We start from the raw sequence: 19642 nt of genomic DNA, 5'->3' as shown, positions 1-19642 counted from the left end.
ATTAACGGGTATCATTCAGAATGGCAGGCAGTGACTAGTGGGGTACCGCAGGGCTCAGTGCTGGGACCGCAGCTATTTACAATATACATCAATAATTTAGATGAAGGGATTCCATCTAAATCATTAGATTTAGATTAGCAAATTTGCAGATGATACAAAGCTGGGTGGCAGCGTGAACTGTGAGGAGGATGCTATGAGAATGCAGGGTGACATGGACAGGTTGGGTGAGTGGGCAGATGCATGGCAGATGCAGTATAATGTGGATACAAGTGGGGTTATCCACTTTGGTAGCAAAAACAGGAAGGCACATTATTATTTAAACGGTGTCAAAATGGGAAAAGGGGAAGTACAACGGGATCTGGGAGGTTCTTGTTCATCAGTAAATGAAAGTAAGCATGCATGTACAGTAGGCAGTGAAGAAAGCGAATGGCATGTTGACCTACATAACCAGAGGAGTTGAGTATAGGAGCACAGAGGTCCTTCTGCAGTTGTACAGAGCCCTAGTGAGACCACACCTGGAGTATTGTGTGCAGTTTTGATATCCAAATTTGAGGAAGGACATTCTTGCTATTGAGGGAGTGCAGCGTAGGTTTACAAGGTTAATTCCCGGGATGGCGGGACTGTCATATGTTGATAGAATGGAGTGGCTGGCCTTGTACACTCTGGAGTTTAAAAGGATGAGAGGGTATCTTATTGAAACATGTAAGATTATTGAGGGTTTGGACACACTAGAGGCAGGAAACATGTTCCCGATGTTGGGGGAGTCCAGAACCAGGGGCCACAGTTTAAGAATAAGGGGGAAGCCATGTAGAACGGAGACGAGGAAACACTTTTTCACACGGAGAGTTGTGAGTCTGTGGAATTCTCTGCCTCAGAGGGCGGTGGAGGCCGGTTCTCTGGATGCTTTCAAGAGAGAGGGCTCTGAAAGATAGTGGAGTCAGACGATATGGGGAGAAGGCAGGAACGGGGTACTGATTGGGGATGATCAGCCATGATTACATTGAATGGTGGTGCTGGCTCGAATGGCCTACTCCTGCACCTATTGTCTAGTGTAATGCAATGATTGAATGATTATATGGTGCAAGAAACATTTCACCACAAGGACATGTGATGGAAGCTTGAACGGGATGTTATTTTATTCAATCTGAAGGAGCACGAGTGTTTATGGGACATAGTAGCCACAATCGGTAATCTTGCATTCCACTGTCGGTCTCTCATTATATGTTGGTATCGATTCCATTTTTTCAAGAACGTCTGTGCCTGCTATCAGATGTCTGTCCAAGAAAAAGGAAAACAAAACAAAAAGCGGTCAGGTACGTTGAAGGAAAATAAATCAACTGTGATTAACTGCGTTCATGAGGGATAGGAGCAGAATTAGGCCATTCGGCCCATCAAGTCTACTCCTCCATTCAATCATAGAAACATAGACATAGAAACATAGAAATTAGGTGCAGGAGTAGGCCATTCGGCCCTTCGAGCCTGCACCGCCATTCAATATGATCATGGCTGATCATCCAACTCAGTATCCCGTACCTGCCTTCTCTCCATACCCCCTGATCCCTGTAGCCACAAGGGCCACATCTAACTCCCTCTTAAATATAGCCAATGAACTGGCCTCGACTACCCTCTGTGGCAGAGAGTTCCAGAGATTCACCACTCTCTGTGTGAAAAAAGTTCTTCTCATCTCGGTTTTTAAAGGATTTCCTCCTTATCCTTAAGCTGTGACCCCTTGTCCTGGACTTCCCCAACATCGGGAACAATATCATCATGGCTGATCTATCTCTCCCTCCTAACCCCATTCTCCTGCCTTCTCCCCATAACCCCTAAAAGACCCATACTAATCAAGAATCTGTCTATCTCTGCCGTAAAAATATCCATTGGCTTGAGATTTGAATATCCACAGCCGTCTGTGGCATTGAATTCCACAGATTCAACATCCCCTCTCTAAAGGAATTCCTCCTCATCTCCTTTGTAAAGGTACATCCTTATATTCTGGTGCCATGGCCTCTGCTCCTTGACTTTCCCACTAGTGGAAACATTATTTAAATCAATATTTGAATTCTGCTTTAATTAAGTCATGGAGCACGGAAACAGGTCCTTCGGCCCAAATGATCCGTGCCGACCAAGATGACCCATCTAAGCTAGTCCTTTTGGCCCATATCCCTCTAATCCTTTCCTATCCATGTACCTGTCTAAATGTCTTTTAAATGTTGTTATCGTACCTGCCTCAACTACTACACCTGTACAATAGACAATAGACAATAGGTGCAGGAGTAGGCCATTCGGCCCTTATTCTTAAACTGTGGCCCCTGGTTCTGGACTCCCCACCCCCCCCCCCTCAACAAGAATGAGGGGTAAGCCATTTAGAACGGAGACGAGGAAACACTTTTCCACACAGAGAGTTGTGAGTCTCAAGTCAAGTCACGTTTATTTGTCACATACACATACGAGATGTGCAGTGAAATGAAAGTGGCAATGCTCGCGGACTTTTGTGCAAAAAGACAAACAACCAAACAAACTATAAACACAATCATAACACTAGTGGAATTCTCTGCCCCAGAGGGCGGTGGAGGCCGGTTCTCTGGATACTTTCATGAGAGAGCTAGATAGGGCTCTTAAAAATAGCGGAGTCAGGGGATATGGGGAGCTGTAAGGCAGGAACGGGGTACTGATTGGGGATGATCAGCCATGATGATATTGAATGGCGGTGCTGGCTCAAAGGGCCGGATGGCCTACTCCTGCACCTATTGTCTATTTGACTTTCACCTTTAGTTTCTGTTGCATTTGACTGCTCTGGGCATATAGTAAGTTTCACCTGGCTATTTGTTGTCTTTTTGTTTCTGTCAAAACGAGAAACTCCCTGTTGGGAGTGTACTACAGGTCCCCAAATAGTCAACAGGAGCAAATATGCCAACATATAATTAAAAAAAAAATGAAGGTGTGGGGGAGATTCAACATGACAGAGATGCTGCCTTGATCAGTACGGGTGCCAGGGGTTATGGGGAGAAGGCAGGAGAATGGAGTTAAGAGGGAGAGATAGATCAGCCATGATCGAATGGGGGCAGTAGCCTTAATGGGCCAAATGGCCTCATTCTTCTCCTGGAACTTATACACGACTGACCCGTTGAGTTACTCCAGCACTTTGTATATCAAATTAGGTTTCTCCAGGATTTATTTTCTCCATAATACTTTCCCATAAAAATTGTAAAAACTTACCAAGTTAAATTATCCATGCAATTACAACATAAAACATAAAGTACAGCACAGGAACAGGCCCTTCGGCCCACAACATCTGTGCCAAACATGACGCCAAGTTAAACTGGTCTCCTCTGCCTACACGTGATCCATTTCTCTCCATTCCCTGCACCCCCATGGGCCTGTCCAACAGGCTTTTAAACGCCACCATCGTATCTGGCCCCGAACATCATAGAAACATAGAAACATAGAAAATAGGTGCAGGAGTAGGCCATTCGGCCCTTCGAGCCTGCACCACCATTCAATATGATCATGGCTGATCATACAACTCAGTATCCTGTACCTGCCTTCTCTCCATACCCTCTGATCCCCTTAGCCACAAGGGCCACATCTAACTCCCTCTTAAATATAGCCAATGAACTGGCCTAAACTACCCTCTGCGGCAGAGAGTTCCACAGATTCACCGCTCTCTGTGTGAAAAAAGATCTTCTCATCTCAGTTTTAAAGGATTTCCCCCTTATCCTTAAGCTGTGACCCCTTGTCCTGGACTTCCCCAACATCGGGAGCAATCTTCCTGCATCTAGCCTGTCCAACCCCTTAAGAATTTTGTAAGTTTTCTATAAGATCCCCTCTCAATCTCCTAAATTCTAGAGAGTATAAACCAAGTCTATCCAGTCTTTCTTCATAAGACAGTCCTGACATCCCAGGAATCAGTCTGGTGAACCTTCTCTGCACTCCCTCTATGGCAATAATGTCCGTCCTCAGATTTGGAGACCAAAACTGTACGCAATACTCCAGGTGTGGTCTCGCCAAGACCCTGTACAACTGCAGTAGAACCTTCCTGCTCCTATACTCAAATCCTTTTGCTATGAAAGCTAACATACCATTCGCTTTCTTCACTGCCTGCTGCACCTGCATGCCTACTTTCAATGACTGGTGTACCATGACACCCAGGTCTCGCTGCATCTCCCCTTTTCCTAGTCGGCCACCATTGAGATAATAGTCTGCTTTCCTGTTTTTGCCACCAAAATGGATAACCTCACATTTATCCACATTATACTGCATCTGCCAAACATTTGCCCACTCACCTTCTCCTTTAAACTTTGCCCCTCTCACCTTAAAGCTACGCCTTCTAGTGTAGTTTAGAGATACGGCACAAAAGCAGCCCTTTGGCCCACCAAGTCCACGCCGACCAGCGATCCCCGCACACTATCCTACACACACTTTACCATTTTACCGAAGGCAATTAGCCTACAAATCTGTACGTCTTTGTAGTGGGGGGGTGGAAACCGGAGCACCTGGAGAAAACCCAGACGGTCACGGGGAGAAGGTACAAACTCCGTATGGACAGCACCCGTAATCTGGATCGAACCCAGGTCTCCGGCGCTGTGAGGTTGCTAATCTACCGCTGCTCCACCGTGACCAACTAGTCTTTGACATTTCCCATGCTGGGAGAAAGGTTTCGACTGGCTAGATACAAGATACATTTAATTGTCATTTGGACCCCTTGAGGTCCAAACGAAATGCCGTTTCTGCAGCCATACATTACAAACAAATAGACCCAAGACACAACATAATTTACATAAACATCCATCACATCGCTCTGATGGAAGGCCAAATAAACATCTCTCCACTGCACTCTTCCCCCCCCCCCCCGATGTCAGAGTCAAAGTCAAAGCCCCCGGCTGGCGATGGCAATTGTCCCGCGGCCATTAAAGCCACGCCGGGTGGTGCGAGGTCGCACACCGGGTCTTGGTGTTAGAGCCCCCGGCGTGCGCTCGCAGAGTCCCACGGCTACCTAAGTATTCAGTATTTCCTTCAATGTCATTTTAACTGAGTACTTCCATACACAAATGAAACGAAAACATTGTTTCTCAATCAGTTCCCATCAGCGCAGTTAATAAAAACAGAATAAATACAAATAGCTTTAAAAAAATTTTAAATTACCATATCTAAAAATAGGGCTAAAAATTGAAATAAAAGCAGACATTCAGACCGAACAGTGGCTATACTTTGACAGGTGACTAGCTGTCAAAGTATGGACGAGGTTGAATGTGTTGGTGAATGATATTTGGGGAGGGGACACAGTCCATTAAGTCTTATTGCCTGTGGGAAGAAGCTGTGGAGCATCCTGCTGGTTTAGCAGCTGATGCTCCTGTACCTCTTCCCAGATGGCAGAATGGAGAAGATGTGGTGTGATGGGTGGTAGGGGTCCTTGATGATGGAGATGGCTCTACTGATGCTCCGCTTCTCGTAGATCTCCAACAGGAAAGGGAGTGGGGCACCAATGATCCTGCTGGCTGTCTTCACTGTCCTGTTGAGTTGCTCATAGGCCTTGCAGCTCCCAAACCAGGAAGTGATGCCGTAGGTCAGTATACTCTTGATGGTGCCCCTGTAGAAGGTCCTTAGATGAGCAGTAGGGAGACCTGCTTTCCTTAGTCTCCGGAGAGGGTGGAGCCGCTGATGAGCACTTTTGATCACTGCTGTGGTGTTGGTCGTGGAGGTCAGGTCATCCGCCAGGTGGAGTCCCAAGAACCTCGTAATCTTATATGCTTCCGTATCGCATATAATATTGTATATCGATGGCTGCACCATCGAGAGCATCCTTACCAACTGTATCACAGTATGGTATGGCAACTGCTCTGTCTCCGACCGGAAGGCACTGCAGAGGGTGGTGAAAATTGCCCAACGCATCACCGGTTCCACGCTCCCCTCCATTGAGTCTGTCCAAAGCAAGCGCTGTCTGCGGAGTGCGCTCAGCATCGCCAAGGACTGCTCTCACCCCAACCATGGACTGTTTACCCTCCTACCATCCGGGAGGCGCTACAGGTCTCTCCGTTGCCGAACCAGCAGGTCGAGGAACAGCTTCTTTCCGGCGGCTGTCACTCTACTCAACAACGTACCTCGGTGACTGCCAATCACCACCCCCCCCCCCCCCCGGACACTTATTATTTTTTATTCAAATCGTTTGCTATGTCGCTCTTCAAGGGAGATCCTAAATGCATTTTATTGTCTCTGTACTGTACACTGACAATGACAATTAAAATTGAATCTGAATCTGAAAATAAATAGCATCTTTCTGCACGAAACCAGCAATATTGAGACAGGATTACAGAGAGACTCACCCAAATGAGACAAATCTGGTGTTCATCCAGAGTGCTGGCTGGAGTGTGATGTAGAACTGGCTTGCATTAGTGTGTGGCCCTCTGTTAGCCATTCCTAGGACTCCTCTCTTGCAGTGTGAGATTGCAAAGTTCTCATCTGGTAAGAGAAAATGTACATCATCCACTTTAGCTATTGTTGGCAGTGATCCAACTATTTTTCTTTATGGGACCCAGGAATATCAGGCATTTCATATCAATGATACTTTATTGTTACAGGTCCAGTGAAATTATTTGAGTTTAGAACGGTAGAGTCGCTGCCTCACAGCGCCAGAGGCATCGGGTTCGATCCTGGCTACAGGTGCTGTCTAAAGAAGGTCCATCTGTCTCCTCAGATCCTGGTGAACTTCTACCGCTGCACCATCGAGAGCATCCTTACCAACTGTATCACAGTATGGTATGGCAACTGCTCTGTCTCTGACCGGAAATCACTGCAGAGGGTGGTGAAAATTGCGCAACGCATCACCGGTTCCTCGCTCCCCTCCGTTGAGTCTGTCCAAAGCAAGCGCTGTCTGCGGAGGGCGATCAGCATCGCCAAGGACTGCTCTCACCCCAACCATGGACTGTTTACTCTCCTAACATTCGGGAGACGCTACAGGTCTCTCCGTTGCCGGACCAGCAGGTCCAGGAACAGCTTCTTCCCGGCGGCTGTTACCTTACTTAACTCTGCACCTTGGTGATTGCCAATCACCCCCCCCCCCCCCCCCCACCGGACACTCCTCCCCCCAGTGACTGATCTCCCCCCCCCCCCCGTGAAATTGCACTACGGCTACTGTATATACATATATATATTTCACTGTTCCATTATTCTATGTTTGCTCTTCTGGGTGAGATGCTAACTGCATTCCGTTGCCTCTGTACTTGTACACTGCACAATGACAATAAAGTTTGAATCTGAATCTGAATCTGAACTCTCTGTACAGTCTTGATTCTACATTCACCCTGTGACCACGTGAGTTTTCTCCGGGTGCTCTGGTTACATCCCACACTCCAAAGCAGTGCAGGTTTGTAGGTTATTGGCCTCTGCAAGTTTCCCCTCTATTTTGTAGGGAGTAGATGAGAAAGTGGGGTAACACAGACTTGGGGTGCAGCGGTAGAGTTGCTGCCTCACAGCGCCCGAGACACCAGGTTCAATCCTGACCATGGGAGCTGCCTGTGCGGAGTTTCTACATTCTCCCTGTGACCGTGTGGGTTTTCTCCGGGAGCTCTGGTTACTTCCCACAAGCCAAAGACATGCAGGTTTGAAGGTTAATTGTCCCTAGTGTGTGTAGGATGGAACTAGTGTGCGGGTGATCGCTGGTCAGTGCGGGCTCGGTGGGCCAAAGGGCCTGTTTCACCGCTGTATCTCTAAACTAAACCAATTGAAACTAATGTGTGTTGTGTGATGTTCTTGCTATTGAGGGAGTGCAGCGTAGGTTCACAAGGTTAATTCCTGGGATGGCAGGACTGTCATATGCTGAGAGAATGGAGCAGCTGGGCTTGTACACTCTGGAATTTAGAAGGATGAGAGGATATCTCATTGAAACATATAAGATTATTAAGGGTTTGGACACACTAGAGGCAGGAAACATGTTCCCGATGTTGGGGGAGTCCAGAAACAGGGGCCACAGTTTAAGAATACACTGGATACACTGGATAGACTCGGTTTGTACTCGCTATAATTTAGAAGATTGAGGGGGGATCTTATAGAAACTTACAAAATTCTTAAGGGGTTGGACAGGCTAGATGCAGGAAGATTGTTCCCGATGATGGGGAAGTCCAGAACAAGGGGTCACAGTTTAAGGATAAGGGGAAAATCTTTTAGGACCGAGATGAGGAAAACTTTTTTCACAAAGAGTGGTGAATCTCTGTAATTCTCTCCCGCAGAAGGTAGTTGAGGCCAGTTCATTGGCTATATTTAAGAGGGAGTTAGATGTGGCCCTTGTGGCTAAAGGGATCAGGGGGTATGGAGTGAAGGCAGGTACAGGATACTGAGTTGGATGATCAGCCATGATCATATTAAATGGCGGTGCAGGCTCGAAGGGCAGAATGGCCTACTCCTGTACCTATTTTCTATGTTTCTATGTTTCTAATAAGGAGTAAGCCATTTAGAACGGAGACGAGGAAACACTTTTTCTCACAGAGAGTGGTGAGTCTGTGGAATTCTCTGCCTCAGAGGGCGGTTCTCTGGATGCTTTCAAGAGAGAGCTAGATGGGGCTCTTAAAGATAGCGGAGTCATGGGGATATGGGGAGAAGGCAGGAACGGGGTACTGATTGGGGATGATCAGCCATGATCACATTGAATGGCGGTGCTGGCTTGAAGGGCCAAATGTCCTACTCCTGCACCTATTGTCTATTGTCTATTGTTGTCACAGCTCCCACTGCAAAGTCAGGCTGGGAGCCTCAGCACATTAATGCACACCTTCAGAACCTGACCTCCAGGCCGTTAACTGGTTCAGCTGGATGACTGGAACGAGGAGCATCTCAAGGAGATGAGGAGGAATGTGTGGGATTGTAAGATAGGGACAGTGGGAAATGATGAATGAGTTAGGTGAAGCTGGGACAAAACCCAGCGTGGAGCAGATGTCGAGAAGCGGAGGGCTTTGCGTGAGATTGGAGGGGGTGAGGGGGGATGGGTGGAGGGCTTGGATAGAAAAATAGAAACATAGAAAATAGGTGCAGGAGTAGGCCATTCGGCCCTTCGAGCCTGCACCGCCATTCATGGCTGATCATCCAACTCAGTATCCTGTACCTGCCTTCTCTCCATACCCCCTGATCCCTTTAGCCACAAGAGCCACATCTAACTCCCTCTTAAATATAGCCAATGAACTGTGGCCTCAACTACCTTCTGTGGCAGAGAATTCCACAGATTCACCACTTTCTGTGCGAAAAATGGTTTTTCTCATCTCGGTCCTAAAAGATTTCCCCCTTATCCTTAAACTGTGTGACCCCTTGTTCTGGACTTCCCCAACATCGGGCACAATCTTCCTGCATCTAGCCTGTCCAACTCCTTACGAATTTTGTCAGTTTTTATAAGATCCCATCTCAATCTTCTTAGGTGGAGGGGGGGGTTATAGGAGTGGGGAAGGGGGAGGGGGGGATTGGAGAGGTGGAGGGGTGGGATTGGGGGGAGGGGTGGAGGGAATGAGATTGGAGTGGGGGAATGGGAATGGTGGAGGGGCTGAGGGAAGGGGGTATAGGGGGGCAGATTGGAGAGGGGAAAGCATGGGTTTGGAGGGGTGATATTGGAGTGGGTAACGGAGGGTTTGGTGGGGTGAGACAGGAGGGGTGAGATTGGAGGGGGTGAGGGGAGGGGTTTGAGTGGGGGGGGAGATTGGAATGTGGGGAGATAGGGGTGGGGGAGGGGAGGGGAGATGTCCGGAACGTCGATGGTGTGCTGGCAGGTCCGGAGAGGGCTTTGCATGGGATTGGTGGGGGTGAGGGGAGGGGTTTCAGGGGGTGGGGCATCCGGGAGACCCCTTGTGGAGGTGGAGTGTTGGAGATGGGAGAAGGGGTCCTCATTGGGAGGCAAGGAGTCCTTGCAAGGGAATGAGCCAGGGGGGGGACATTCACATAGGTTTGGTCCAGGTGGGCCATGTTCATAGGCGATAGGAGCTGAATTTGTCCATTCGGCCCATCAAGTCTACTCCACCATTCAATCATGGCTGATCTATCTCTCCCTCCTAACCCCATTCTCCTGCCTTCTCCCCATAACCCCTGACACCCGCACTGATCAAGAATCTGTCAATCTTTGACTTGGCCTCCACAGTCTTCTGTGGCAATGAATTCCACAGATTCACCACCCTCTGACTAAAGAAATTCCACCTCTTCTCCTTCACAAAGGAATGTCCTTTTATTTTGAGGCTGTGACCTTTGGTCCTAGACAGCCACCAGTGGAAACCTCCTCTCCACATCCACTCTATCCAGGCCTTTCACTATTCGGTAAGTAACATTGCACCAAGATTCCATTTTCGCTTTGAGCATCTGCTCATTCTCATTGATATTTCTGTACGGTTTTCGAAGCGATAAGTAGATTTAGTTTAGTTTAGTTTAAAGGTACGTCCTTTAATTCTGAGGCCGTGCCCCTCTGGTCCTAGACTCTCCCACCAGTGGAAACATCCTTGGGCCACTTGGACTCTACTGAGCCAAGGTCCAGGTTTGGTGGCACAACTTTATGCCGATTATGGTAACGCAATGGGGCACGCTGGTTGGGTTTTTCCCCGTTATCTTACGCCCGTCTCAGTCCGATCTTTGTTACCGTTAAATGTTTCTCCGTAGATAGACTTTCCACCGTCTCCTCGACTTGACAGGACATCTGTGGTTTCACAAAAGAAAGACAGCTGTATGAGTTCTCTCCCTTTCTGTCGTGGGGTAGACTGAGACTGACTCCCCCCCCCCCCCCCCCAATCCTTTCCACTCGTCACTTTAATTTCATGTTTCATGTACCTTGTGACTATTGACAGATCAATTTCCCTCCTGATAAATAAAGCTCTATCTTATCGTATCATACATATCAAAAACATGAATGTTTCAACAGTTCTGTGACTAGCGTGTAGGATAGTGGTAGTGTGATCGATGGTCAGCACAGATTCGATGGGCCGAAGGGGCTGTTTCCACGCTGTATCTCTATAGTCTAAAGGCTAAAGTAAATGAACATGGTAAATATATATTTCCTCCTGCATTGAAGCTACGCTGGAGTAACTCAGCGGGACAGGCAGCATCTCTGGAGAGAAGGAATGGGCGATGTTTCGGCTCCAGACCCTTCTTCAGACTGAGAGTTAGGGGAGAGTGAGACTAGAGATGGGGAAGGGCAAGGTGTGAAAACGACAGATCAAAGCAGACGATGTTCGGGGAAACGTAGAATGGTTCATTGTTAGAAACATTGAAATAGACAATAGGTGCAGGAGTAGGCCATTCGGCCCTTCGAGCCAGCACCGCCATTCAATAAGATCATGACTGATCATCCAGAATCAGAGCCCGTTCCTGCTTTCTCCCCATATCCCTTGATACCGTTAGCCCTAATGGCCCTGTCCCACGATGCGAGTTCGTTCTAAGAGCTCTCCCGAGTTTAAAAAAAAAATCAAACTCGTGGTAAGCACGGAGAATGAACGTAGCGGGTACGTCGTAGCTCGGGGACGTCTCTTAGCGGCTCGTAACGCTGACGGCAGGCACTCGCTCGGGAAGACTCGTGAAGATTTTTCAACATGTTGAAAAATGTCCACGAGAGCCCCGAGTACCGACGAGTGGCCATTACCGTAAATCTCCGAGTTCGAATCAGGGCGAACTCGGGGAGAACTCTTTGAATGAACTCGTACAGTGGGACAGGGCTTTAAGAGCTATATCTAACTTGTTAGCTGAGGGGAAGGTGACAAGGAAGCAAAAGAGACGGTGAACCCCTATTGCATCACTGTGCCTCTGTAATTATTAATTGTACTGAAGCTGCCTGGATTACATTCAACACTACTTGTGCCTGAATATTTTTACTGCCCCTGCTTCCTTGCCCTCCCACCCACTGCATAACAAGAGGATTTCAGTATAGGAGTAGAGAGGTTCTTCTGCAGTTGTATAGGGCTCTGGTGAGACCACATCTAGAGTATTGTGTACAGTTTTGGTCTCCTAATTTGAGGAAGGACACCCTTGTGATTGAGGCAGTGCAGCGTAGGTTCACCAGATTGATCCCTGGGATGGCGGGACTGTCATATGAGGGAAGATTAAAAAGACCAGGCTTGTATTCACTGGAGTTTAGAAGGATGAGGATAAGGATATCTTATAGAAACAGCACCGCCATTCATTATGATCATGGCTGATCGTCCCCAATCAATAACCCGTGCCTGCCTTCTCCCCATATCCCTTGACTCCACTAGCCCTTAGAGCTCTATCTAACTCTCTCTTAAATCCATCCAGTGACTTGGCCTCCACTGCCCTCTGTGGCAGGGAATTCCATAAATTCACAACTCTCTGGGTGAAAAATTTTTTTTCTCACCTCAGTCTTAAATGACCTCCCCTTTATTCTAAGACTGTGGCCCCTGGTTCTGGACTCGCCCAACATTGGGCACATTTTTCCTGCATCTAGCTTGTCCAGTCATATTATAATTTTATGTTTCTATAAGATCCACCCCTCATCGTTCTAAACTCCAGTGAATACAAGCCTAGTCTTTTCAATCTTTCCTCATATGACAGTCCCGCCATCCCAGGGATCAATCTCGTTTAAATCTCGTCTAAAAGACACTTGGACAGGTTTGTTGATAGGAAAAGGTTTTGGGGAATATGAGCCAAACACGGGTAAGAGGGACTAGTGTAGGTGGGGCAGATTTGGGTGACATTGGACTGAAAGGCCTGTTTCTGAGCTTGACAACTGTTGCCCACCTGCCAGCGTTCGGCCCACATCACTCTAAACCTGTCTGATCCATGTACCTGTCTAAATGTTTCTTAAACAATGTCTCTTTCATAGCAAAAGGATTTGAGTATAGGAGCAGGGAGGTTCTACTGCAGTTGTACAGGGTCTTGGTGAGACCACACCTGGAGTATTGCGTACAGTTTTGGTCTCCTAATCTGAGGAAGGACATTATTGCCATAGAGGGAGTACAGAGAAGGTTCACCAGACTGATTCCTGGGATGTCAGGACTGTCTTATGAAGAAAGACTGGATAGACTTGGTTTATACTCGCTAGAATTTAGAAGATTGAGAGGGGATCTTATAGAAAGTTACAAAATTCTTAAGGGGTTGGACAGGCTAGATGCAGGAAGATTGCTCCCGATGTTGGGGAAGTCCAGGACAAGGGGTCACAGCTTAAGGATAAGGGGGAAATCCTTTAAAACCGAGATGAGAAGAACTTTTTTCACACAGAGAGTGGTGAATCTCTGGAACTCTCTGCCGCAGAGGGTAGTTGAGGCCAGTTCATTGGCTATATTTAAGAGGGAGTTAGATGTGGCCCTTGTGGCTAAGGGGATCAGAGGGTTTGGAGAGAAGGCAGGTACGGGATACTGAGTTGGATGATCAGCCATGATCATATTGAATGGCGGTGCAGGCTCGAAGGGCCGAATGGCCTACTCCTGCACCTAATTTCTATGTTTCTATGTTAAACATTGTGGTGGGGTGCAGAAACTCTACAACTCTGCATTATGAGTCTAATTCAGGGAAGATTTTCAACCATTTCATGTCGCATACACCATAATATTTACCACGCTGTGCTTTTAAACCTGGTAATAGTTACTGCTGTGGCTACTCCCAATGTGTGGAATTCTGATCAACGTCAGATGGCACAACCATGTTCTTCAATTGGCTTGTAGCAACTGTTTTACACAACAAAGGACACGGTGGCACAGTGGTAGAGTTGCTGCCTCACAGCGCCAGACAGGGTATCTCATTGAAACATCTAAGATTGTTAAGGGTTTGGACATGCTAGAGGCAGGAAACATGTTCCCGATGTTGGGGGAGTCCAGAACCAGGGGCCACACAGTTTAAGAATAAGGGGTCGGCCATTTAGAACGGAGACGAGGAAACACTTTTTCTCACAGAGAGTGGTGAGTCTGTGGAATTCTCTGCCTCAGAGGGCGGCGGAGGCCGGTTCTCTGGATGCTTTCAAGACAGAGCTAGATAGGGCTCTTAAAGATAGTGGAGTCAGGGGATATAGGGAGGAGGCAGGAACGGGGTACTGATTGGGGATGATCAGCCATGATCACATTGAATGGCAGTGCTGGCTCGAAGGGCCAAATGACCTACTCCTGCACCTGTTGTCAATTGACACCCGGGTTCAATCCTGACTACGGGCGCTGTCTGTACGGAGTTTGTACGTTCTCCCTGTGACCTGCGTGGGTTTTCTCCGGGTGCCCCAGTTTCCTCCCACACTCCAAATACATACTGGTTTGTAGATTAATTTGCTTCTGTAAATTGTAAATTGTCCCTAGTGTGTGTGTGTGTGTGTGTGTGTGTGTGTGTGTGTGTGTGTGTGTGTGTGTGTGTGTGTGTGTGTGTGTGTGTGTGTGTGTGTGTGTGTGTGTGTGTGTGTGTGTGTGTGTGTGTGTGTGTGTGTGTGTGTGTGTGTGTCTAGGATAGTGTTAATGTGCGGGGATCGCTGGTCGGCGCGGATTCGGTGGGCCGAAGGACCTGTTTCCACTCTGTATCTCGAAACTCCAATGTAATGGCTCAGCGTGCTGGAATAACTCAGCGGGTCAGGCAGCATCTGTGGAGAACATGGATAGGCGACGTTTCACAGAGTGCTGGAGTTACTCAGCGGGTCAGGCAGCATCTGTGGAGAACATGGATAGGTGACGTTTGGCTTAGGACCATTTCTTCAGAGAAATTGTTTTACCTCCTCCTTGAATCCAGCCGTTCTTCACCAGTCTGTGGAATATCGTTCCTTTGTAGCATAGCTGTGAGTCTGTAGATGTGGACTCTGCAGTTGCTGCAGTCTTTGCAGTCTCTGCAGTCTCTGCATTTTCTGCAGTCTCTGCATTCTCTGCAGTCGCTGCATTCTCTGCATTCTCTGCATTCTCTGCAGTCTCTGCAGTCTCTGCATTCTCTGCATTCTCTGCAGTCTCTGCATTTTCTGCATTCTCTGCAGTCTCTGCAGTCTCTGCATTCTCTGCATTCTCTGCAGTCTCTGCAGTCTCTGCATTCTCTGCATTCTCTGCAGTCTCTGCAGTCTCTGCATTCTCTGCATTCTGCATTCTCTGCATTCTCTGCAGTCTCTGCATTCTCTGCATTCTCTGCAGTCTCTGCATTCTCTGCATTCTCTGCATTCTCTGTAGTCTCTGCAGTCGCTGCAGTCTCTGCATTCTCTGCAGTCGCTGCAGTCTCTGCATTCTCTGCAGTTGCTGCAATCGCTGCAGTCGCTGCAGTCTGTGCTGTACACAACGTCTCAAAGTTCTTGCAGGTTTTCGGACACTTATCTGTAAAAAGCTTTGAACGGTCATTGATTAGTAACATGTGCAGGAAGGAGCTGCAGATGCTGGTTTACACGGAAGATAGACACAAGATGCTGGAGTGACTCAGCGTTTCTGGAGAAAAGGAATGGGTGACGTTTCAGGTCGAGACCCTTCTTCAGACAGATTAGTAATAATTCCTTACTATCTAACTCTCAACCTCTGGCGCTGTGAGGCAGGAGATCTGTGTCCGTTCCTGACCTCGGGTGCTGTCAGTGTGGAGTTTGCCCGTTCTGCCTGTGACCACGTGGGTTGCCACCGGGTGCTCCGGTTTCCTCCCACATCCCAAAGACGTGCGGGCATGTAGGCTAATTGGCCTCTGTAAAATTCCCCCTAGTGTGTAGGGAGTGGATGAGAAAGTGTGATAACACAGAACTAGTGTGATCGGGCGATCGATGGTCGGCATGGACACAGTGGGCTGAAGGGCCTCGGTTCTACGCTGTATCATTCAATCAATCAATCACACATTTATCATGACATTTAAGATCAATTATTCCCTTGTTAATTAGTCATAGAGTGATACAGCATGGAAACAGGCCCTTCGGCCCAACTTGCCCACACTAAACCAACATGTCCCATCTACACTAGTCCCACCTGCCTGCATTTGGCCCATATCCCTCCAAACCTGTCCTATCCTTGTACCCGTCTAAATGTTTTTAAACACAGCGATAGACCCTGCCTCAACTACCTCCTCTAGCAGCTCATTCCATACACCCACTGCCCTTTGTGTGAAAAGTTAACCCTCTGATTCCTATTAAATCTTTCCCACTTTAAACTTCTGTCCTCTGGTCCCTGATTCCTCTACTCTGGACAAGAGATTATGTGTCTCCCGATCTATCTCGTGATTTTATACACTGAATTCAGTCTAATTCTGAAGATAGGAGGGCAGAAAATAACGCCAGTGCATTCCTTACCTCCAATAACAATTTCCCAACAGGCTGTTGATCAATGGCAATCTCCAAGTAGACAAATATGTGCTGCAAGGAAACAGACATTAAATATTAAATATCACAAACATGCCGTTTCTTTAGTCAGAGGGTGGTGAATCTGTGGAATTCATTGCCACAGACGGCTGTGGAGGCCAAGTCAGTGAATATTTTTAAGGCAGGGATAGATAGATTTGTGATTAGTACGGGTGTCAGGGGTTATGGGGAGAAGGCAGGAGAATGTTGTTTAAGAAGGAACTGCAGATGCTGGAAAATCGAAGGTAGACAAAAATGCTGGAGAAACTCAGCGGGTGCAGCAGCATCGATGGAGCGAAGGAAATAGGCAACGTTTCGGGCCGAAACCCTTCTTCAGACTGGTGGGGGGTGGAGGGGAGAAGAAAGGAAAAAGGAGGAGGAGGAGCCTAAAGGCTGAGGGATGGGAGGAGACAGCAAGGACTAACAAAATTGGGAGAAAGCAATGTTCAGAGTCAGTCTCAGTCTACCCCATGACAGAAAGGGGGAGAACTCATACAGCTGTCTTTCTTTTGTGAAACATTGAAACATTGAAAATAGGTGCAGGAGTAGGCCATTCGGCCCTTCGAGCCTGCACCGCCATTCAATATGATCATCCAACTCAGTATCCTGTACCTGCCTTCTCTCCATACCCCCTGATCCCTTTAGCCACAAGGGCCACATCTAACCCTCTTAAATATAGCCAATGAACTGACCTCAACTACCTTCTGTGGCAGAGAGTTCCACAGATTCACCACTCTCTGTGTGAAAAATGTTTTTCTCATCTCGGTCCTAAAAGACTTATCCCCTTATCCTCAAACTGTGACCCCTTGTTCTGGACTTCCCCAACATCGGGAACAATCTTCCTGCATCTAGCCTGTCCAACCCCTTAAGAATTTTGTAAGTTTCTATAAGATCCCCCCTCAATCTTCTAAATTCTAGCGAGTACAAGCCGAGTCTATCCAGTCTTGCTTCATATGACAGTCCTGACATCCCAGGAATCAGTCTGGTGAACCTTCTCTGTACTCCCTCTAGGGCAAGAATGTCCTTCCTCAGATTAGGAGACCAAAACTGTACGCAATACTCCTGGTGTGGTCTCACCGAGACCCTGTACAACTGCAGTAGAACCTCCCTGCTCCCTAATCCTTTTGCTATGAATGCTAACGTTCATATGTCCTGTCAAGCCGAGGAGACGGTGGAAAGTCTATCTACGGAGAAACATTTAACGGTAACAAAGATCGGAATGAGACGGGCGTAAGATAACGGGGAAAAACCCAACCAGCGTGCCCCATTGCGTTACCATAATCGGCATAAAGTTGTGTCACCAAACCTGGAGCTTGGCTCAGTAGAGTCCAAGTGGCCCAAGGATGTTTCCACTGGTGGGAGAGTCTAGGACCAGAGGGCACGGCCTCAGAATTAAAGGACGCACCTTTAGAAAGGAGAAGAGGAGGAATTTCTTTAGTCAGAGGGTGGTGAATCTGTGGAATTCTTTGCCACAGACAGCTGTGAAGGACAAGTCAATGGATATTTTTAAGGCAGAGATAGATAGATTATTGATTAGTACGGGTGTGAGGGGCTATGAGGAGAAGGCAGGAGAACGGGGTTAGGAGGGAGGGATAGATCAGCCATGATTGAATGGCAGGGTAGACTTGATGGGCCAAATGGACTCAATCTGCTCCGATCAACTATGAACATATGTTCAATGCAGCTGTTTTCTTTCACAAAGCTTGGAAATGTGAATCACTTCCATCCCAACGGAGGCAAAGAAACAAGATTATTTTATATTATAATACAACTAGATCAGTATTATTATAAACCCTCATTATAATCGACCATAGAGGGGGGGGGGAATGGTTCATAAGATCATGTGATAGGAGGGGAATTAGGCCGTTCGGCCCATCGCATACTCTGCTGTTCAATCATGGCTGATCATATCTGTCTCTCTCTCAGCCCCATTCTCCTGCCTTCTCCCCATAACCCCTAACACCCATACTAATCAAGAATCTATCAATCTCCACCTTAAAATTATCCACTGACTTGGCCTCCTGTGGCAATGAATTCCACAGATTCACCACCCTCTGGCTAAAGAAATTCCTCCGATCTAGCCGATTGTCCGCAGTAACTGACTCGGGGTTTATCAATGTAGAGCTAGTAGAAACAAAGAACTGCAGATGCTGGTTAATACACAAAAAGACACAAAGAGCTGGAGTAACTCCTGGATAGAATGACCTGGATGTGGAGAGGATGTTTCCAACAGTGGGGCAGTCTCGGACTAATGGTCACAGCCTCAGAATTAAAGGACGTTCCTTTAGGAAGGAGATGAGGAGGATTTCTTTAGGATATTTTTAAGGTGGAGATCGACAGATTCTTGATTAGTGCGGGTGTCAGGGGCTATGGGGAGTAGAAAGGAGAATGGGGTGGAGAGGGAAAGATAGGTGGAGTAGACTTGATGGACCGAATGGCCCAATTCTGCTCCTATCACTTATGAACATATAATCAGAGGGTCGGGCAGCATCTCTGGAGAATATGGATAGGTGATGTTTTGGGTCAAGACACTTCTTCTGGAATTGGTCCAGGAATGCAGGTGAGTTGACAGCACTGGCCTGCTGGCGAAAGGTTCAACAGCTTAAAACACACACCATCAATAATAGGTAAGAGTTTTACTTATATTACACATCTTCAGGCTCCTCTGTGCTGATTCTGAACCTATCTTAGTCAATAGACAATAGGTGCAGGAGTAGGCCATTCGGCCCTTCGAGCCAGCACCGCCATTCAATGTGACCATGGCTGATCATCCCCAATCAGTTCCCCGTTCCAGCCTCCTCCCCGAATACTGAAGATATGAAAGTGAATTAGGTGTCAAGTTAAACTTCTTTTTATGCTTTATCTGATGGGATAAATTGCAGACTTGATTTTTAAAATCTCAAAATTTTGTAACATTGCTACTATGATATTTGTACTCCCTGGCTTTTGACCATGCCTGAGGCTTTGCTTCTGTTTGTGGTGTTTTTGATGTTTCTTTATTTTACATGTCTTTTCCTACTATTTCTTTTGATTGTTATTTTTGGTGTGTATTAACTTTTTTGTCAATGATTAGTGATGTACAGCACTTTGTTGCAACTATGTTTGTTTTTAAAGTGCTCTATAAATAAAATTATTATTATTTTTATTATTATTATATATCTATGGACTCCTATGGACCCGTTACGAACATTCTCCGAGTTTGAATCAAGGGGAAAACTCGGGAGAATTCGTGGGCAGCTGGGGAATGTGGGACAGGCCCTTTAGTCCGTAGTGTGGCTGGACGATGGGGACTCACCTTGGTGTTCTTTAGGTACTTTGAATGAAAGTCATCGGTGATTGCTCGATACAGCGATTGCGGTCTGTAGTCAGTGTAGGCAAACTCCACCCTGGCCCACTGCAGGAAATCCTTCTCATCACCCA

General features: G+C 47.2%; 1 protein-coding gene across 2 annotated transcripts in view; it reads right to left on the bottom strand.

Annotated features, from left to right (window-relative positions):
* Nucleotides 1–19642, bottom strand: part of ppil6 (peptidylprolyl isomerase (cyclophilin)-like 6) — a 26801-nt gene continuing 7159 nt past the window's right edge. The window contains exons 3-9 of one of the 2 annotated variants that reach the window (XM_055634969.1): nucleotides 19518–19642; nucleotides 16175–16237; nucleotides 15172–15237; nucleotides 14648–14729; nucleotides 10595–10651; nucleotides 6321–6456; nucleotides 1–1274 (exon numbers count right to left, since the gene is read on the bottom strand). The exon at nucleotides 19518–19642 is cut by the window's right edge and continues 64 nt beyond it. In XM_055634969.1, coding sequence (XP_055490944.1) covers nucleotides 1163–1274; nucleotides 6321–6456; nucleotides 10595–10651; nucleotides 14648–14729; nucleotides 15172–15237; nucleotides 16175–16237; nucleotides 19518–19642 — 641 coding nt within the window. In that variant the 3' untranslated portion in view covers nucleotides 1–1162. Of the gene's footprint in view, nucleotides 1275–6320; nucleotides 6457–10594; nucleotides 10652–14647; nucleotides 15238–16174; nucleotides 16238–19517 lie in introns of those variants that run through there. The other variant, XM_055634968.1, reaches the window with a different exon arrangement.

The sequence above is a fragment of the Leucoraja erinacea genome, chromosome 5, assembly GCF_028641065.1.
Source record: "Leucoraja erinacea ecotype New England chromosome 5, Leri_hhj_1, whole genome shotgun sequence".
NCBI classification, from domain to species: Eukaryota; Metazoa; Chordata; class Chondrichthyes; order Rajiformes; family Rajidae; genus Leucoraja; species Leucoraja erinaceus.
Note: the sequence above shows the minus strand (reverse complement) of the source record. Positions and strands in the feature narration are given on the sequence as shown.